This window comes from Falco naumanni, chromosome W (assembly GCF_017639655.2).
Source record: "Falco naumanni isolate bFalNau1 chromosome W, bFalNau1.pat, whole genome shotgun sequence".
Taxonomy (NCBI): Eukaryota; Metazoa; Chordata; class Aves; order Falconiformes; family Falconidae; genus Falco; species Falco naumanni.
The window spans coordinates 18,837,420-18,857,178 of record NC_054079.1 but is presented as its reverse complement, the minus strand read 5'-3'; the positions used below and the strand labels follow the sequence as shown (position 1 = coordinate 18,857,178).

The 19,759-nt window shown below is 46.9% G+C and overlaps 1 protein-coding gene across 2 annotated transcripts in view; it reads right to left on the bottom strand.

The window, feature by feature from the left end:
• Window positions 1–19,759, bottom strand: part of LOC121080636 (CBP80/20-dependent translation initiation factor-like) — a 154,736-nt gene that overhangs the window by 29,754 nt on the left and 105,223 nt on the right. The window contains exons 7-8 of one of the 2 annotated variants that reach the window (XM_040578783.1): window positions 12,762–13,203; window positions 10,654–10,983 (exon numbers count right to left, since the gene is read on the bottom strand). In XM_040578783.1, coding sequence (XP_040434717.1) covers window positions 10,654–10,983; window positions 12,762–13,203 — 772 coding nt within the window. The remainder of the gene's footprint in view (window positions 1–10,653; window positions 10,984–12,761; window positions 13,204–19,759) is intronic. The other variant, XM_040578784.1, reaches the window with a different exon arrangement.

Below are 19,759 nucleotides of genomic sequence, written 5' to 3'. Positions count from 1 at the left end.
GTTTGTCCCCATCTTTCTCCTAAGCTCTCTTTTAGTACTGAAAAGCTGCAATAAGGTCTCCCTGGAGCCTTCTCTTCTCCAGGCTGGACAACCCCTACTCTCCCAGCCTGTCCTCACAGCAGGGGTGCTCCAACCTCTGATCATTTTGGTGGCTTCCTCTGGCCTTGCTCCAACAGGTCCATGTCCTTCCTTTGCTGAGGACCCCAGAGCTTCACTATGGCCAGAGATCTGGGCTTTCTCCTTTAAAAGAAAGCAAAAAAAAAAATCCCTCCAAAAACCAGAAAGATGGATGCATGAAATCACGACAGGTGGGAGAGCATGGGGGGTCATGCAGGCAGCTGGCAAAATCATTGTGGGATGGGTTTTCCCTTCATCTGCCCAGAGCCTGAACTGCATGGGTGAGGAGGGAACTGGAAGAGTTAGACTCCCAGCCAGAGATATTGCGACACCCAGAGTTCATCTAAAGTTTCATACCGGGACCCTTTTCTAAATTCTTTCAGTCATGGGAGAAAACATTGCAACTGTTTAGTCTGCAGGGAGGTGGTGGCTCTGGCCCAGCACTCAACATTTCTGAACAAACATGCTGGAAAGCAAAGGGGCTGACAACCCTCTTATCTCCTCCACTTGCTTTTCACTCTGTCTCTTCCACCGCCGTGGCCAAGATGGGCATCAGGTTCAGTGCTGGAGCTCCATGCTGGAAACACAGCTCTGGGCTGCCTGGGATGGGGGACAAGCCACCACTGAAAACCAGGACCTGGAGGTGAAGTACCAGCCTGCTAAAAAATGTTATTTACACAAAAGAGTTCAGAAAATCTTTTCTCAGGGGCTAATATTTATGAATCCTATGAAGCCAGGGAGATTCTGCTATAGGAAATGTTGTATTTGGCTATTTTGTTTCAAATGGATGTAAAAGATGCATTAATCTTCTCTGCTTATCCCCTGAAGCATGGAGGAATGGAGCACCAAACACCACCTCCAAAGCTGCCCATCCATGCCAGAACAGCTGAGATTATAGAAAAAAGCTGCAGAAAACAACATTAAACTGCAAAATACCTCGATCCCTCCAAACTTTCTATCTCTAAAGGGATGCTCATGATTACCATGGCATATTTTGCAGCATATTGGCAGAGCAGCTGACTGTCAGCATCACCGTGTAAGACTACTGGAATATTAAATATATGCAAGGAAACACACCAAACTCTTACCAATGAAGCAGAAATGGAAAGGTTTTGTTTTTCCAGCCTAACACTATTTCCTTAGCCAGTGCACACTTTGCTCTCACTGTCTTCCCCCTCCAGTTCCTGCTGCTCCTGGACTGGGGGTGATATCGCTGGGTTTGGGTTCCCAGCACTGCTCCACCTAGCCCCTCTTTATTAAAAAAATAATATGTAGAGCAACAGTAATAACAAAAAAAAAAAAAAAAAAGAAAGAAAAATGGAGGAATTTATCACTGGGAGGGAAAAAGGAAACTGGTTTTGGATGCTCGGCAAGGGGGGAGACCACAGGGGGGACACCCACAGGTGGCAGCACTGCTGATGAGACCAGAGGGTGTGTCATGATGGGGTGGCATCATCTAGCCATGCATCATTTGCTCCTGTCCTCAAGACTCAGATGCTGTGTTTCACACCGGTATCAGCCCCAGCCAGGCATGGGACAGGGATGTGAAACAATTCTTATGAGTCTCATTCCTCACCCACTGCATATCCTCCGGCTCCTCCATTCCTGGGACTCATCCCACCAAAGCCACTTCACACCAGCATGTTGCATTTGCTTGTTTAAATGTCAGCAGCAGGAAAAGATGAGGCTGTGCAAAATGATACCCACAGGGGAGATAAGAGAGATGTGGACTCCATGGCAGCATTGATTCTCCAAATCCAGATTTTGACAGGTAGGTATGCACAAAAACATCCAGCAGTGAAAAAAACCTGAGCCTAAGCCTGGCCAGGGGATGCTGAGGGTGCCCACACTGTGCTACCCACGCTGCAGGTCCCATGGGACCATCCCTCCGAGGTGCCACCACAGCAGTCCAGCTATAAAGACCAGCCAAAATCCACTCGGGGCAGCCTGGGCTTGAGCATGTCAATCAAGCCCCCTCAGTTGGAAACTAAATTTGGCACAAATTCTTGTGGCTCAGCTAGAAATTCTTAAAAAAAAAAAAAAAAAAAAAAAAAAAGAAGATTTCCTGCTGGCAAGCACAAGAGCATCCCCTGTATCCCATGCACCCACGGCCGAGTGATGCCAGGGATGGGCAAAGCACAAGCTATCCCATTTTTCCCCCCTTCTCAGGAAAGAAAAACAGGTACTGTATTCTCCAGCATCCTTCTAGCCAAACCCCAGCTCTGGGGTGATGCTGGCACCTGCATCTGCTCTGGCCTTGGCTCAGGAGGCGAAGTCTCTGGCACCTGCTTCTCCAGCACACTCCTCTACCAGAAGGATGCTTCACCCCCTTGCAAAGTGACAGGGGGAACGTGGGGATTTGCATGATGGGTCCCAGGCAGGGCAATGCATTGTAGGGTCCCAATGAGCCTCCAAAAATTCCTGTCCCCAGGTCGGGCAAAGGGAACCAGCTAAGAGCAGGGCTGGAGATGACAGGGCGGCTGTAGATAGCAGCAGTAGGGATCTTCCAACCCCACAGCATCCCGAAATCCCCACCTCAGGGTGGCTGCAGCAGCCTGAGCCGGATTTATGCCAGAGTAGGCAGGAGCAGATGGTCTGGCAGGAGGGTGCCTTAGGCCAGCTGAATCCCTGGGCTGGCAGGAACATGCTCCCACATCCCGGGACTGGATTTGAGCCTTTCAGGAGAAAACAGACAGCCGGAGCTGATGCCAGTCCAGCCTGGTCTGAGGAGATCTCAATGCTGAAGTGTCCCCCCTTCCTCCAGTGTGGTGGATGGAGGGGTGTCCTTTCCTCACCTCTAATTCAATGGATAAATGGATTTTGAGGTTTTGTTCCCCCCTCCCTCTACTACCAAAGCCTTAGGGGCACCTTGTGTGGCCTCCAGCATCCTCATCTACCAGCAAAATGGCTGGGAGCAGCTAGGAGCCCACCCAACAGGTAGCTTGCTGCCCGGATCTGGCCCAGAGCTGCAGGCAGGCTGCAGTCTCCACCTAGAGCCCGGCAGAGCCTCTGCTCCTCATTGCTTCTGCACTACAGTCCATGCACAGGCTGTGCACGGGTCCCACCAGCCAAAGGCCCCTGGTCTAAACTTGGCTGTACTCTGAGCAGGCAGCAGCTCAGCCAGGGATGCTCACGGGGATGCTGACGCTGCTCACCACCATACTGCAGGACCAAGAGGAACCTCCGCTGAGTCCCACCACCACTGGAAGATGCCCAGATAGGCTATTCACTGGCCAGCAGAGATGATAGGACACCAAGTACCATCCCTGAGGTCACACCACGTGCTGGAGCAGGGGCTGGTCCCCATCACAGCCTTGAAGCCTTGGTCCCTCCAGAGTCAAAAGGAGCCAGGAGAAACCACACACAACTTATTTATGGAGTAAAGCTGATAGCTATTTTTTCACAACACACCTGAGCATTGCAAAATAAAAATCTTACCAGTGTGTTGAATTCAGGTCAAATATGCCATTCTTTCAATCCTAAGGCTTTGTTGTTTGGTTTGTGTTTGTTTTTTTAATGCAACTTAGCCCTGCTTCCCATCAATCTCTCAGCTGCACAATGCCCTGCTACTCACAACTCAACACCTTCTCTGTGCACAGCCACGAGCCTGGCTGTGTTGGATGGACTCCAGCCCCCGGCTACTTGGCAGGGCAGTGGGGACGACCCTCATGGCATCCCCTGTGCTGCCCACTGGTACATCGATGGCCCTAGGGCCACCTCCAGCTGCAATTCAGCTCCTCGAGGCTGTGAGCCCTGAAACCCACCCCTGGGCTTGGGCTGAGGACTGATGTGCAGTGCAGCCTCACAGTCAATTTAACTTGGGGTGCAGCTCAGCTATTCCCAACTCAGAGGGCTCCTAGTGCCTCTGCGCCACAGCTCCTGTCCCTGCCCCCTCCTTCCTATCAGTAGGGAATTGTTGCCTTTTTTTTTGGCACTCCATTAAAACCCCTGATCTTGGGTTAAACCCCTTTCTGTGCTCCATTAAAACCCCCCTCATTTCACCATCAGCCCCCAAGGAGGTGATGCACAGGCGCTCCCTCACCCCCACCATGTTCCTGCATCGTGGAAAGGCTGCGAAGGGGCCGGACGGCTCCTACAGCCACCACTCCACTTGGGAAAAGCGGCAAGTTTAAAGCACGCAGCTTGATATTTAATCCCAGGCTCTCCAATAACTCACAGACCCACATGGAACCTGTCTGGCAGCAGCTCCCGTAACCTCGATGGCAAAGCCAGGCGAGCTGCATTACTCCGGGCAGACGGCAATGCTTTGGCCAGTCTCATGGGTGACAGCGCGGCCAGCTCTAATTGATGCCCAGCTCTTCCCTTCACCTGCCGGCACGGGCAGAGTGCCAGCCCGCTCCCCTGGCTCCCTCTCCTGCTCGCTGCTGACACTTGCATGGGTTATGTTTGGCCCTGGATGACTAGGCAAAATAATTGAAAAATTAGAATAAAACCATAAAATTATTCAAAATAACAAAACAATAAATATTAAAATAAAACTAAAAATATATAAACATTTAAAAAATAAAAATAAAATAATAAATACTCTGTTACAGAATTACAGAGCACCTTCAGAGACACAACTAGGGGCAAATGAGAGGGAAGGCATCTCCTTCCCGCTCCTCCTTTTCTCCGTGCTTGAGAGTAGGAGGATGCAGGCAGCTAGGGATGCTCCTCACAGCCACCCATGGGGCTGCATTCCCTTTCCCCTGCAAGCCCATATATATACTACATACATATGCGTGTGCGTGAATTTAGAATGGCCTTTGAATTCCTGGGCATACAGAAAATAAATTCCATCTGCAAAGCTGCATTTAGCAGGCAGTTTTCACCGGTGAGTCCCACAGCAGTTTAGGAAAACAGGACAGCGCTGTCAACATCAGCACAGAAATGTAAGGAAAAAGGTTTTCAAGCTCTGCGAGTTTCTGCAAACCCCTAAATGAAGGGGTTTACACAAAGGCAGCATCATTTGCCATCTCTCTGCCTGCACTGGGTTCCTGCGGGGCCACCAGAGCCCATTGCACGCATCAGCTCTGAGGTTCACCACCCAGATGTCCCTCACCCCTGCAGGAGAGCTGTGGGATGCAGTTCAAGCCGAGGAGGCTTTCCCTACTGAATCGCCACCTCACCTTGGGAAGAGCTCATCAAACCCTTCTGGAAGAGAAACCCAAGGCAGCAACTGCTGGGCTCATGCATAGATCAAAGAGATGGATGTGGCGCTGCTCCATGGAGCCAAGCATGCAAACCCTCACCAACCGCAGCGGTGGCACTCAAGATGCGCACCTTTATGGCTTTAGGGTTTGCCCCAGGGACCTTGGGACTCTTTTTTTCTCCCTCCTGTCTTTCAGTGAAGCAACCTCTCTGATATCTCCTAGGCAATGTCTTTTCTGAGACAAGTGGTACCACTGTGCCTTCTGTGCACAAACTGGACCATCTGTAACTAAATTGAATTAAAAACAGCCACAGAAAGGGGCAATGGGTTTTGCGGTCAATGCTGGACACAGCGTACAGGTCAGATACTCTCCAGCTGCACTCAGATCCTCCTGCCACTGTCAAACCACAAATTGTTCCTCACCAAAGACCTAGACCTTAATCATGTTAAGGAGGGAAAAAATCTGCCTTTCAGTATTAATCATGTGTATTACTTCCACGTCCTAAGTATCCCCCCGGTGTCTTTATCCTCACAATGCCTATGATGCAGAAAGGGTGGCTATCACTGGGAGGTTATGTTGTTTGATCAAATAAAGAGGAAGCCTACAGGAAAGGAAGGATTTCAGTTCATTCCTCCCAAATCATCATGCTCAGCACAGTAAACCCTTTCCTTGGCACCCTGATTTACTGAAGGGAATCAAAGAATTCTCCAGTACCTAATGCCACATCATCTACATCCCAAGAAGGGATTAAAGCTAAATTTTCCTCTTCCATCCTCTGCCTGGGTTGACAACAACAGATTTTTGGCCACCTCCCTGGTTGAGCCCCTCCAGAAGTAGTCACACCAACTACTTTAAATCCAGATGAGCCCACTGAAACCCAAGTGCAACCTCTGCCAAAACCCACTGGGTTCGACTCAAGTTTCTACCAGCGCAAAGCATATCACCGAACCAAGGGCGGACCATTTCTGGGGCATTAAGAGATTCAACTAAGATGATGAAGAAACCCTGCACAGGTATGCATTACGATGTGCAATAGGGTGTGCAATAGGGCATGCAACAGAGTACACATCAGGGTGTGCAGTAGAGCATGCATTAGGATATGCCATAGGGTACTCATTAGGGTATGCATGAAGATGTGCATTAGGGAATGCAACAGGGTGTGCAGTAGGATATATCATAGAGTATAGATTAGGATATACCATAGGGTACGCAACAGAGAATGTATTAGGACATGCATTAAGATATACCATAGGGTACGCATTAAGGTATGCATTAGGGAATGCAGTAGAGTATGCAGAAGCTATACATTAGGGTATACCATAGGGTATGCAATAAGGAATGCAACAGGGTATAGCACAGGGTATGCATTATGGTATGCAATTTGGTATGCATTAGGGTATGCCATAGAGTTGCCAGTAGGGTATACTATAGGGTATGCAGCAGAAATAGCCCTTCTCCACTGGCACCAAGGCATTTCCAACGGCAGGGACGTACCAGGCACTGGCTATGGCTGCACACCAGCATGCGCTCTGCAGCAGGCTCTGCTGCTCTGTGTCGAGATGTTCATTTCGTGGTGTGGTTTTTTTGTTTTTATTAAAAGAAGGTATCAGCCTTCTGTTTGATGTGTTGTTGGCTATGGTTGCTAAGGGGAGCAGTGTACAATTACAGTCCCAGTGATGTCCACTCTAATAATACACTTGGCTCTGCACAGCTCAGATGCAGACATAGCTCTGCTATAAAGAGCATGGCCGTTTCAACAGAGGAATACTCCAACTTATGTTACACGTAAAGGGTTTGTGGCACGTTGCTTAACCCTCCCCCACTTAATAAAAAAAAAAAAAAAAAAAAAAAAGCACTGCAGCCTGGATGTGCCAGTGAGTGAAAACTATGACAAGCAAAAACCTCTCACAACATGCTTACTTTCAATTTATTAATTAAGAAGGTATTTCTAAAGGGGGTGAAGAAACCATACATGTGTCCACCAAGATGTTCTTGCATGGTCCTATCTGCCCAAGCTCCCTGGACCCAATTCAGTCAGGTCAATCCCAAGGGCTCACACAGCTCAATATTGCTCCTTGTACCAAACACCAAACCAAACTCCATGAGCAGAAAATCAAACCCAAATTAACCCCCCCCAAGTGCTGAGACCCTGCAAGCATCTCCCTGAGCTTGCCCAGCTGCCCACCCCATGACTACCCCTTTCCACATCTCCCTTCAGCATCCCGGAGGATTCGCAGCACCCAAATTCAAGATTCAGCCAAGATTTGGGACCAAAACACAGAGTGAGGGATAAACTGAAATCAGTGTTTTCCAACAGATCCCCTTAGAGCCTGAAATGGTGCAACACTGGCCAGGAGGATGCTCCTTCAATGAGCTGCCGGCAGGGAGGGGGATGATGTGACAGCGTTCCCATGCTGCAGTGCTGGCATCTGTTTTGGGATCAAAACAAGTCTCCTGAGATAAGCTGCGAATGTGTGCAGCCCCTGAGCACGAGCACCTTTTCAGCAGCTGACAATACAAGAGGAGACAGGTTAAAAAGGTAGTTTAGTGCCTGTTTTGTGGGAAAACCCATCGCTGCTTGTTTTAAGGTCCGGTGGGGTATAGGGATGCTGGTAGGGTGGCTCAATGGGTTAATGCATTCATTTATGAGATCCTCTGGTGGGGCTGAGCTGTTGCCATTACAGTCCCGAGAGAAAGGGACAAACAAGCCCCTACAAAACAGGAGCATATGCCAGGAGCATATGCAGGGGCAAGCAGTCCAGACCTAGGCGTCAGCAGCACAGGGGGGATCACGTTGATCCCGATTTATCACACCCCAGCAGAGTAATTCCCCAGCTCGCTGGTGCCTGGCGAGCCGAGCTCCTTATGTCCGGGGATCAGATTAGTCTGAAAGGTGCTAGAGAGACATAAATCCAGCTCTGGAGCAAGCGTTTTATTAACGATATATGTTTTTTTTAATTAATGGTAAAGTATCTAGAAATGGTTGATGAAAAATATCTGATGGTGGAGAGGTCAGTACTGGAGCTGTGTAATGTTATATCATCAACCTTATATAAAAATATCATATTGATATGGACATATCAACATTGTATCATCAACCATATATCCATATAGATAAATTACTATATCAATATGATATCCATGTCACTCCATAATATCCATATATTATTCAATATATCATATTGGTATTGATAATATATAATTTATCAGTATCATCAATCCCCTTATTTCGCATCGAGGCAGCTGCAATTAGTCTTTTGTGCTTCATACCTGGGTCTGTCTCCAGCCAGGGCTATCAAGCCTGAACGCATCACAAAAATTTCCAGTTTAGGGCTTGACCAGAGTATTTAATGAATCAGTGTGAATGCATCCAACTATTTTGCTTGGGAAAACAAACTGTGCTTGGAGAAAGTCAAACCCCTTTACTATCAGAAAGGAAATGTTCAATTATTTAATTTCACACAGCACTTTGCTTTTGACCTGTAGTGATCTGTCACCTTTTGCCCCACCAAGACATTTTAAAAAGATGTGTGGTTTGGGGCTGAACAAATCCCTTTTGCATGTTTTTCTATGTTCCAGCACATGAACTCAATCACCCGCACACCCTGCTCATTCTTTGCATTTCATTTCTTCCTGGCTTTCCACAACATGGACATCATGATCCCATCACACCAAGACTAGCTACATGTTCCTGGGAAGCACTTTGGGACTCTCTGGAGATGTAAGATATATTATTTATCCTACACTCCTGCTATGAAGAGCTGAATATGAAGCCAGTTATTATTGTGCATGATGCTGTCACATAAATCAGTCTACTGGGTCTGTTGGTAAGGTTGGAAATACTGGAGCAAGAGAAGAAAGCCAGTTGGAAGAGTCCTCCCTAACCCAGGAGGACTGCCATCATCCTCAATTTTTGGATAACACCCTGCTGCTCCCTGGTCATTGCTCCTGGACTTTTGGATTTACTCAGCATCACTCAGCCAAACAGAGGAAGATACAAGCGTGATCTGGCATGGGAAGAGTGAGATGCACAAAGGGTTTAGAGCCCCCTCCATCCCCTTGCTGCTAAATCTGAGACTGATCTGACTGCAATTCGTCTCCTCCTGCTTTATAATTCCTTTGGAAATAAATTGATTGGGAAAAAACCCCACCGCCTGGTACCTGTGATGGGCAAATGTGTGTGCTACCCAAGGGCAGGCACAGGGAGAGATACTGTGTTTGATACGTGCCCAGAGCAATGAGAGAAGCAAAACCGGACCAGTGACTTTTCAGAATTATCTTAGATATTAATTTTGATATTAAAATTTAATCTTAAATATTGATTTTTCATTATTTAATTTTGCTCCTTATTTCCCTGCTTGCTATCTTGCCTATAAGCCAGCTCAGCCCGCACAAGGTACAGGCAGCCAGGCACAGCATCCAAGGGACAATCTCCATCGTGAGCAAGAAGGGCAAGATGTATCAAAAAGTGGAGCAATGCTGGACACCAAACATGTGCAGAGAACAGAGATGAAACGAGAGCTTTGTACATGCCACAGACGACACATACATGTGTGGGAACTGCCAAACGGAAATGCGTATTAAATTAAGGATGGAAATTCACAGTTTCAGCTCACGTCCTGTCTCCAGACAGGCAGAAAGATGGAGGGCCACGTGACACCCTCCCCAGAAAGCAACCCTGCCTCTGATGGCAGCACTACAGCAAAATGCGCTCCCCCCAGCAGACTGCAGGCAGTTGAGGACAGACCTGTTTCCTCATCATCTACCATCATCATGGACCAGTTATCAGAGCCAGGTTTTTTTTCTCCTCTCCAACTTTGCTGTCACTTACAGTTTTGGAGCTAAACAATCAACCAGTTCTGCATATATCAATAAAACAAGTCACTCAGAATAATTAGCAAATACACAAATTATTTCAGAATTTCAGGTTGCAATCAGAAATCAGGAGCGAGCACTTCAGCCGGGTGACACAACCAACAGCCTGCTCAGGGACCACAACTCAACTTGGTATCTCTGGTGCTGAGATGGACTTCAGCCAAAGAGTGGCAAATACCCTCCACTGCAAGACCCTCCAAGTTCACTTTTCTTCATGCCATGGGGATGCTGCCACAAGCAACCCACTCAATTTCACACGTAGGATCTGGTGTGAGATACCATGATTCCACGTACAGCTCATGAAATGGGAACAACGAGCAACTTGACGATGCCCTCAGCACCATGTTATCTATAGCAACCATGAAAGATGTGCACAGACTACACTTCTGTTCTCCCATCATCTGGGTTCAACAGGAATTTGGTAACAGCTCAGCTCCTGTCCAAACACATGGTAAGAGCAGGTGGGGTGAAGCTGCAGGCATCTAACCAACTAATTCTATTTCCTTACCTGCAACATGTTGAGGAGCAGACTCCGGAATTTAGTTCCTTCCACCATGAAAAGGGCCATTTTGTCACAGAGCTTGGCTGCTGTAGAAGCAAAGCTGCGGTCCGTCACCGCTTTCTGGTAGATGGTCTTGACTATCTCCCCCAGCATCTTCTCAGAGTTGGTAGAGTTCTGGGCCTCCTCCATGAAGGTGGTGAGCTTGGAGTCAACATCGCTGCTGTTATTCCTCATGCTGTTGAGGATTTCAATTAATTTGTCCATTTTGGTTTTTTCAGGATTGGTGGTTTCCACCATGAATTTGTCCTGGTCCATGAAAAGGGAAAGACAAGGCATCTGTTACACAAGGAAAAAACAGACATATCAGCCCTTGTCCTTCCACAAACAGCAAAGGGGGAAGGGGATTGGGGAGACACATAAGCAGAGAGAAAAATCAAAGCATCAACGGTCTCATCTCAGCATTGAAAACCACAAGTGAACGATTCCTACTCCAGAAATGTTCTTTCTCCATTTCCCACAGCACTCAATCCCAGAGTCCTCCCCCTTGGCTCAGGGAGAAGATATGTTCAAGGGTCCTGAGCCAGGGTGCCAAGGTCTGACCACCTCCGACTGCCTTTGGCACCTGGGACTGGCTTCTGGGGGTGTCTGCAACATGGTGACAATGGGCATTTTTTTGCCTCCATTTTGAAAGTGCACTGATATTTGCAAAATGCTCAAATAACAATCCTACCAAAAAAAATATCTACTTTTTAATATATGTAATGATCAAAATTGAGATCAAAGATGCCACATAATCCCAGCATTAGAAAAACTCTTAACTTTTCCAATTCTTGGCTTTCCTTTACACTTCTTTCTTTACACTTTTCACTTCACATCATTACCACAGAATTTATAACTTCTTTTCAACATTTAACTCTGCATTTGCCCCTTCTCCCCAGAGTAAGGCATGCAACCTCCTTGCTCTGGTCTGCTCCCTTCTCCTCCAGTTCAATCTTAAACCATGCTATACAATTCAAACCTGCAGCAGTTTTTCAGACAACCCCAACACCAACCAGCAGTTGGAGTTGTCAAAAACGCCCATCAGGAGGCCAGTTGTGTTGACAACACCCACCCAAAAGTGGGTGCTTATGTGATGTGTTTCTTATAAAAGTATAAATCCACAGGGAGAGCATTAAAATGAATACTCTATGAAAGTCTCTGCTATACTCCCATTGCTTTAAAGAACATAAAAGTAACTAAAAAAATCTCTTCCTCCCCCTCATGCCACATACATAAACAGTAAATGCAAATGCATCCAAAGGTATACATTTCCAACATGCACTCCCATGGAATTGCATAGCAAAAATAACCTGAACATATACATTTTAGCAATCTTATTGGAGATAGCCCCATGGATGCATTTTCCAGTCTGACAAAAGAATCTTAAGAGAAAGAATCTGAGTTTCACAGGGGACAAATGGAGATATAATCTCCAAATTCCTCAGAAATCTGAGGCTGAATATTGTTTCCAAAAAGGATTTCTCCTCCGTCACTTGCATGCAATAGTTTTGTTATTGTTGGGTTGTTGGAAGGAAGGGGGAGGATAAGGGCGTTTCAATTCATTGCTGTGATAAATGGATATCAACTTTAAGTAGCTGACTCCAACTATTCAGCACTCAAAAGCTGAAGCTTGGGATTTAGATCTGTAAATGCAGAGACACAAATTGCCTTTTTTATCCCTCTTTGCAAAGCGGATGAGCTCTGCAGAGCAGGAGGCAGTCAGCAAGGATCAACTGTCAGGGAAGGAGCACCCACATTGCAGCTCACGTGTGCACCAGCCTTCCCCAAAGGTCTTTGTGTGGGTAGGGGGAGAGGTTCAGTCCTTCTTGGAGAACTCAAGATAGCAGCAGCCTCAGCCAAGAAGTCAAGCCAAGGGCATTAGCGCTGTGTCAATAAAAGGCCTCCTGAGGAAGCATGAAGACACTTCAAGAGAAGTGTTGACACTGGGAGATTAAGATAAGTTGGGTGCATTCGTGGAAAGGTCCCTTGAGCCCACCCCACCCTTTGTATGGAGAATGGCCAACAGCCAGACTCTTGGAAAAAGGGAAACTCAATGTTTCCCTAGGAAATAATACCTTTTCTTTTAGTCTCCTCCTCAGCCTGTCTTTGGAAGACTGAAGCAAATTGATCTTGGGCCTTTCCCCAATGCGCTCATGAATACTGTCTTTCCGCTTGGTCTCTGACTCCTGGCTGTACTGCTGAGACTGCTTCTCCACAGCCTCGGGGCCTTGGTGCGTCTCCATGGGGATATGCACCGTGCCGACGGAGGTGTCCTCGATTTTCAAATTCTCAGTCTCTTTGGCGTTTCTGTACGTTTCTTTGTCATTAGGCGAGTGCTTCTGGTTGTGGTGCCATCTCCGGTTCTGGCTGTAGCCATGGTGGCCTGTCCTGCCTGAGGAGTGAGGGGCCTGGCCTCCTTGGTAGAGTTTCTGGTGGTCCCTATTGTGTTTGGTGCCACCTTGCTGATGATCTGCGTGCTGCTGAGACTTGTTCCCACCAGGAAGTCTCTGTTGTCGCCTGGAAAGTCAAAGGAAGTCATTAGTTCACCCTTTTCTGCATGGTAAACACATCTGTCCCACCAAAGAGCCTGGCCCTTGGTGGGTGGGCTCTGTGGGTCTCCCTACCACAGACAAGGAGCCACTTTCTTGTCATCCAATGTAACCTAGCACCAACTCATGCCTCTAATTCTGTTTCAAAACCAGGCATATTTCAGCTGTAAGTTTTCATGAACAGTTAGATAACATGACCTTGGTTCCCAGGAAAACTTTTCCTAGGTTTCTGTGGTTTCCGTGTTGCTTCCACACTAAACCAGGGAAGACCTGGTTAGTCCCAGCTGAGCAATGGGAAGTCAGGCAGGCAGTAAAAAACAGGAGTATTTTTTTCTGAAGATCTAAGAAGGTCCTGATACACCTGGCCTACAGCATTGCTTGCTCCTCTTGCCTGCTAGCTCTGCTGTACCAACACACATTGGTTTGCGGCAAACCATTTCAGGTGTAATAGGAATTTCTAAGCAGAAAAATAAAGCCAAAACCCAAATTACCAAGTAAAAGAGGTGTCCACACCAAATGGTTTTGTTCGGCCCTTTTTTATGCATGCCCTTCATCATCGCTACACCAGGACAGGATGCAGACACAGATGAAGAAGCTGAGGACCACACTTTGCTCCAGCAGCATGAGGAGCCAGTACCATTACCTCCAGATAGGAGGCTATGTGAATACAGCTCTGAATGAGTAACATAGAAATTCAACAGCCACAAAGAGGAGGAATTACTCGCAAATGGTTTGCTCAAGAGACTACAACAGCTCAGAAGGGGTGAGCAAGACATTGTGTACCGGCCTTAACAAGCAGACAAGATGGCAAGTAACCAGAAAACCAATGGATGAGTGGAAGAAATGCTTTGGCAGCCTTGGATATTTCAGATTTCTGCATAGGCTGCAGCATGACTGTCCTGAGCAGAGAAGGCAGAGCTGAAACATCATCAAGGATGCAATTAAGATGGAGATGGTCCTAGCACAGGCTGCCTTCACCCAGGACAGCACAGGGTTAGCCCTAAACATGGCAGCAGCTCCCTGCCTGCTCACTGCCTTTTTAACAGTCAATATTGTCTCTGAGAGCACACGGGATGATTTAATCCTCGGCTCCCTACAGGGCTGCTGGGAGCAGCGCTGGAGGCTCACACAGGACATCTCCCCAGCATCATACCTTTAAACAGGGAAACAACTGCAAGGGCTGCAGCGACCACACCAGTCTGCACCCATACTGGTTTTGTACTCATTATAATCCCCCTGCTCAGCCTCAGCCTTTACCTCGACCCCCTGCCTCCATTCAGATCAACGGCAGTGTTTATTTTAAACCCGTCACATAGCAATTAATTTTATATTCATCATTGGCACTGCTCAGCTAAGGGCGCTCGGACAAAGGAAGCGGCCATTCACAAATACATTTCAATGGTCAGAGGCTAAACACTCCCCAACTCTGCCTGCCAAAGCCATCTGCCCATCAAATCTGTATTCCTTGGCACCAGGAGTTAAAACCTATTTTCCAAGGCCAACTGGCTCTTAACCATAAAGAGCAAGGGCTCGTGTTTGGCGAATTCAGGATGAAGGAAGAGGCTTGTTTGTGGTGGCAGTGGAAGGAAGGAATTAGTGTTTAGTCTCAGTCCACCAGACCCAGTTTTCTGAAATATTCAACATAGGTTGGTTTTTTGTTTGGGGTGTTTTTTGGGTTGGTTTTTTTTTGGGGGGTGGGTGTGTGTTTTTTGGGGTTTTTTTGCAAGGTGAATGGCAGGGAATTAAAAAAAAAAAAAAAAAAAAAGGGAGATGGGGGAAGCTTTCCTGTTTGCCGGAGCTTACAAGCATTTATGAGTACAGATTCTCCACATCAAGTTTTCCTGGCATTTCTTTGTTTCCTCTCAGTAACGCAATCACATAAACCACTTTGTAAAGAGCAACACTTATTAAGAGGGTAATGTCAAAATAAAAGTTAGTTAAAACCCTTATCTAGTACTAAGCCCTCACATGCTTAAGCGTGCAAGAGTTTTGCTGATCTAATTCAGCTTTTGCTTTCTGTGGGTTTGCTCTTCTCTCCTCTCAAACATCCGAGTTTAACTGTTTGGGTGCACTTTCGGCCTTGGGTTATAAGCCAGACAGGCTGCTACTGTATTTAAGTTACAAATATTGCAAAGAAATTATGAAGTTACACACAGATGAAGCTTTAATTTAAGCAGAGGTAAGGCAAAATGCCTGGAAATGAGCTGGGAACCAACCTCTGCTGTAAATTCCTGCAAGAAATGAGTGCAGGGATATTTTTTTCCTAAAGACATAATGATATTATAAACCAAACCATTTCTGTTTGAAGGTTCTGAAAGAAAAAAAGGTTTAAGATTAAAAAAAACCCCACACAACAACCACCCCAAACATTTAAGCCAATGTGGAATGTGCAAGATTGTTCAGTTTGGGGCTTTTGCAATAGGACAAGAAGAGGAGAGGCAGCTCCGTCCCTGTACAGGACAGCTAAAAGGCAATATCCCCACAGCAAGGGGCAGAGCAAACACAAACCAAATCTCTGCAGTCACTGACCACAGGACGGAAAACACCAGAGTTAAACAAGTTGGGGGAAAAATTGCAAGAAATAAAAAAGTAAAGGAAGGAGAAGGCAAACAAGAAGCAATGTCCGTGACTTGGCAGCAGGCAGGGGTCTAGATAACCATCCAGCATTCAGGCAAAGACTCATTGTGTGCTTTTATCTTCCCAACACCCCAGCGAAGAAGAAATACCAAGAAGAAATAGGACTCTGCAGCAAAGAAGAGCCAAAGCAGGGAGAACAGGGCCCAGATCTTAAAACTTTTTTGACCACACAGCATTGCAAAGCCTGGGAGGTTGGGATGACCAGTCTCAGGTGTGACCAAGGTGCTGGGGACATAGAAAACCCTGGGAAAGGGCAAGATGGTGACCAGGACAACCTACTACATGCACCCACTGTGGGTTGACTTGATGGAAACAACCTCACGCTTGCTCACGGGCAGGAGTGTAGGTGCCAAGATAGTAGCTTGGGGTGACCCACCAAGCTTAGGGAACCAGATCATGCAGGAGCCCAAAGGCACTTCCCAACCCAGGCTTTTGGGTTTGCAATGCCGAAGGGAGGAACAGCTGAAGCTTGAATCACATAGCAACACCTCGAAGAAAAGTAAGAATTTACCCCAGAAAAATGCTGTAGCTACTGGGAAATCCTTCTTCTGGCCCTCTCCGCTCATCCTTTGTTGCAAGGATATGGTACCTGGTGGGAGACACTACTTAAGCTACAAGTATCTAGACAGCACAATGGTCTCTTGACTCCATTTAACATTAAATAACTACTTGCACTTCAAAGGCCAAATTCTGATTCAGCTCAAAACTCCCCCTGACTTAAACAGGGCTGGAGATTTGGCCACCAGTCAATGTGGAAACAAAGGAGACAGAGTCCCAAAGAAACTGCGGAAGTACTAAAATCCAAGGGGAGACAGTCAGGGTTGCCAAGCTGGAAATCAGATGGTATTGCTTCTGCTATCATTTCTCCATCAATTTTTTTATTCAATTAACTAAATGAGATACCTTTCAACAGAATTTAGATCTGACAAATGTCTGCTCTGTCAGAGGAGCCTACGCAAACAAATCTAAGGCTTCAGCTGTCTCTGTGATTACCAGCCTACATGCTCAGAAATACAGGATTCCTGCAAGTTTTTACTACATCATTTGCTCCCAAGGAAAGGGGCTGGAAGGCACAAGGCTGGGAAAAATAACTCCAGACACATGGACAGCTGTGGTCTAAACCACAGTTGCTCTGTCCCGTCAGCCCTGCTCATATGCCCCCACCTGAGCGAGACAAGTCCTCTGAGAGCCCTCACCATGTCTGGCATGTGGAGACCGGAAGACAACGTGGGGTTACATTCTCCTGGTGGCTGCACAGAGATTTGGTTAGGTAATTCTTACAAATACTGAGATGTAAGGAGCTACATCTCCAACAGCACTTGAGACATTTACCCTGCAGTGCTGAGCACCCTGTAACTCAGGTACAGATGGACTGAGATCCCATCTGTGGGCTTGGGGATTGGGCACTCTGGACGTGCTGGCTCTTGCCTTTGAAGAACCTGCCTGAACACCATACTTGCCCTCAATCCCAGGCAACTCTCCCATGGGACAAACCCTCCCAGGCATGCTAAGCTCCTCCCAGGAGAGGGATGTTTGTCCTGTTTTCGTGCACAGCCCAATACTTGGTGGGCATGGCTGTGGCCACCCACTGTTTAACAACCAATACAGACTTGCAGGCACTCAAGCAGAAGGTTGGGAACGACAAGCAGTGCTGTGGCCAAGGTCAAACCTTCTGTGTCCCCTTCACCCTTCTGGTGCTTGAATGAAAACATTCCTCACTGCATTTTGCAGACAGAAAGTTTCTTTCCACACTTTCTCCTGCCCAGGCAGGATCTCATCTCCGTGTCAGCATCAGGCTCAGGAACATGATGCTAAGCCTTTGGAGTATCTCCTGATCAGCTTGGCTATTAAAATGCCTGCAATTAATTAGCAATTGCCATTATAAGGGATATATTAAGATCTGCTGCAGAAATGGACTCCACGGGACCTTCCATTCCCATGAAGACCCCAGATCCCACTTACCCATGACACCCCTGAAAGCTGGAGGAGCAGCGCACTTCCAAGGCATGCAGCAGCTGTACACATGAAGGGAGGACCAGCAGGGCTGGGTCTATAGGATGAAAGGGCCACCCCTCTCCACCTTCTTTTTGAAAATCCCACAGTAATTTTCCATTGAGGGAGGGAAAATTAAAAAAAAACAACCTCTTAGTGTCACCGCTGAAAAAGTTAAATTCACAGAGATGGATAGCAACCATGCTCTTCCCAGCTGTAATAGCCAGCTGCCCAGGATACTCAGTCTGAAACGTGAAAGGGCAGGAAGAAGCAAAGTCCTCTGAAACATCCCCTGAACAAACCAATTTCTCCAGGCCCAGTCTTGCTGAACTAAGCATATTCCAGCAAAACCAGCTGCTTCACCTTGGGTGGTGCAGCTCCACAAATTACTGGACAGGCACCCCTGAGTAGCACTGCTGAAAGGGTTTGGGCACGGCAGCGAGTGCTGCTGCAGTCAAAAAACACTCAGCATCACTGGCTTTGGGCACCTAAGGGACACTGTGGTCCGAACTGTGGTGCCTGAAGGATCCCAGTTAGGAGCTGGTGGAATTTTATAGTGTTTAAAATTGGTCCTGGAGGTCTGGGGAATACTGCTATTAATATAATGAAGAGAAAGGTCTGAATTCCTATTCTAGGGGCCTGACTTCCCCCCAAAGTATTCTTCATCAAGCATACCTCCATCAAAGGCACCTTGATGTTTTACATGCTTGTGTAATGATAAGTCAGCATTGCTTTGCTGCAGGCAGCATCACGGTCCAGCCACAGCCATTTTCTATCCTCACTATAATTGAGAGTGGGAAACACTCAAATAAGCTTGACTGTTCCACACAATTTGATCAAAAACCTCAAAACCCCACAGAAAGCAACAACCACCAACTCTAAGGATGAAGAACACAAGACTTCTGTGTGTTTTCCCTTTGGCTTTCTCTCTGCTCCAGTTTCATTTTTGTTTACATTTTTCTCAGATGAGAAGGGAACAAGATGTCATGTTCACTCCTGAAAACAAAAATGAAATTATTCACACTTCTTTTATGCCTTTCTGTTACTAGGGTTAAAGTCTATCCCAATCACTAGACCCAGCCCATACTTCTGGATAGACACAGCATTTTGGAAGCATAGAAAATCCACCTGTCAAAATGGTGGTGATCAAGGTCTAAAACCATCTTTGTATAGTTGAGATGTAACGCATGCTTTAGGTCTTACATGTATGCATCTTTGAAAACATACAACAAACTCCAGAAGACAAGCAGAGCCAACAAAAACAACACCATGAGGGCAGAGATGTTTTTAATGATGCTCACAGCCTCCAGCTGCTGGGAAATGCATTATGAAACCTTTGGATGAGCTGTCTACATGGGCAAAAGTCCTCTTGTTGCCATCTTGGTCTTGGGGAACAGCCACTGCTGACAACCCTCCCTTGGGCCTGGACAACGCATCTGCCTTTGTTTGCTAGAGATAATTTTGTTTGGCCTTTACAACATGATTCGACTCATTATAAACCAACAGGGTAACACTGGTTTTTACACTGAAGGTGGTGAGACACTGGCACAGGCTGCCCAGAGAGGTGCCCAATGCCCCATCCCTGGCAACATTCAAGGCCAGGCTGGACGGGGCTCTGAGCAACCTGATCCAGTTGAAGATGTCCCTGCCCATGGCAGGGGGTTGGACTAGATTGTTTTTGAAGGTCCCTTCTGACCCAAACCATTCTGTGATTCTACAACTGAAGGGCTTCACAAGGGCACCTAAGTTGCTCATGCAATAATTCATCCAAAAAAATGGGTGTAGGATAGACAGAAAACATGGTCCATCATGGGATGTACTATCTTCTGCAATGGGATACTGACTGATTTGACCTTTCCAAACACAGAAACAGACCTGATTTCTCTCTGTGCCTT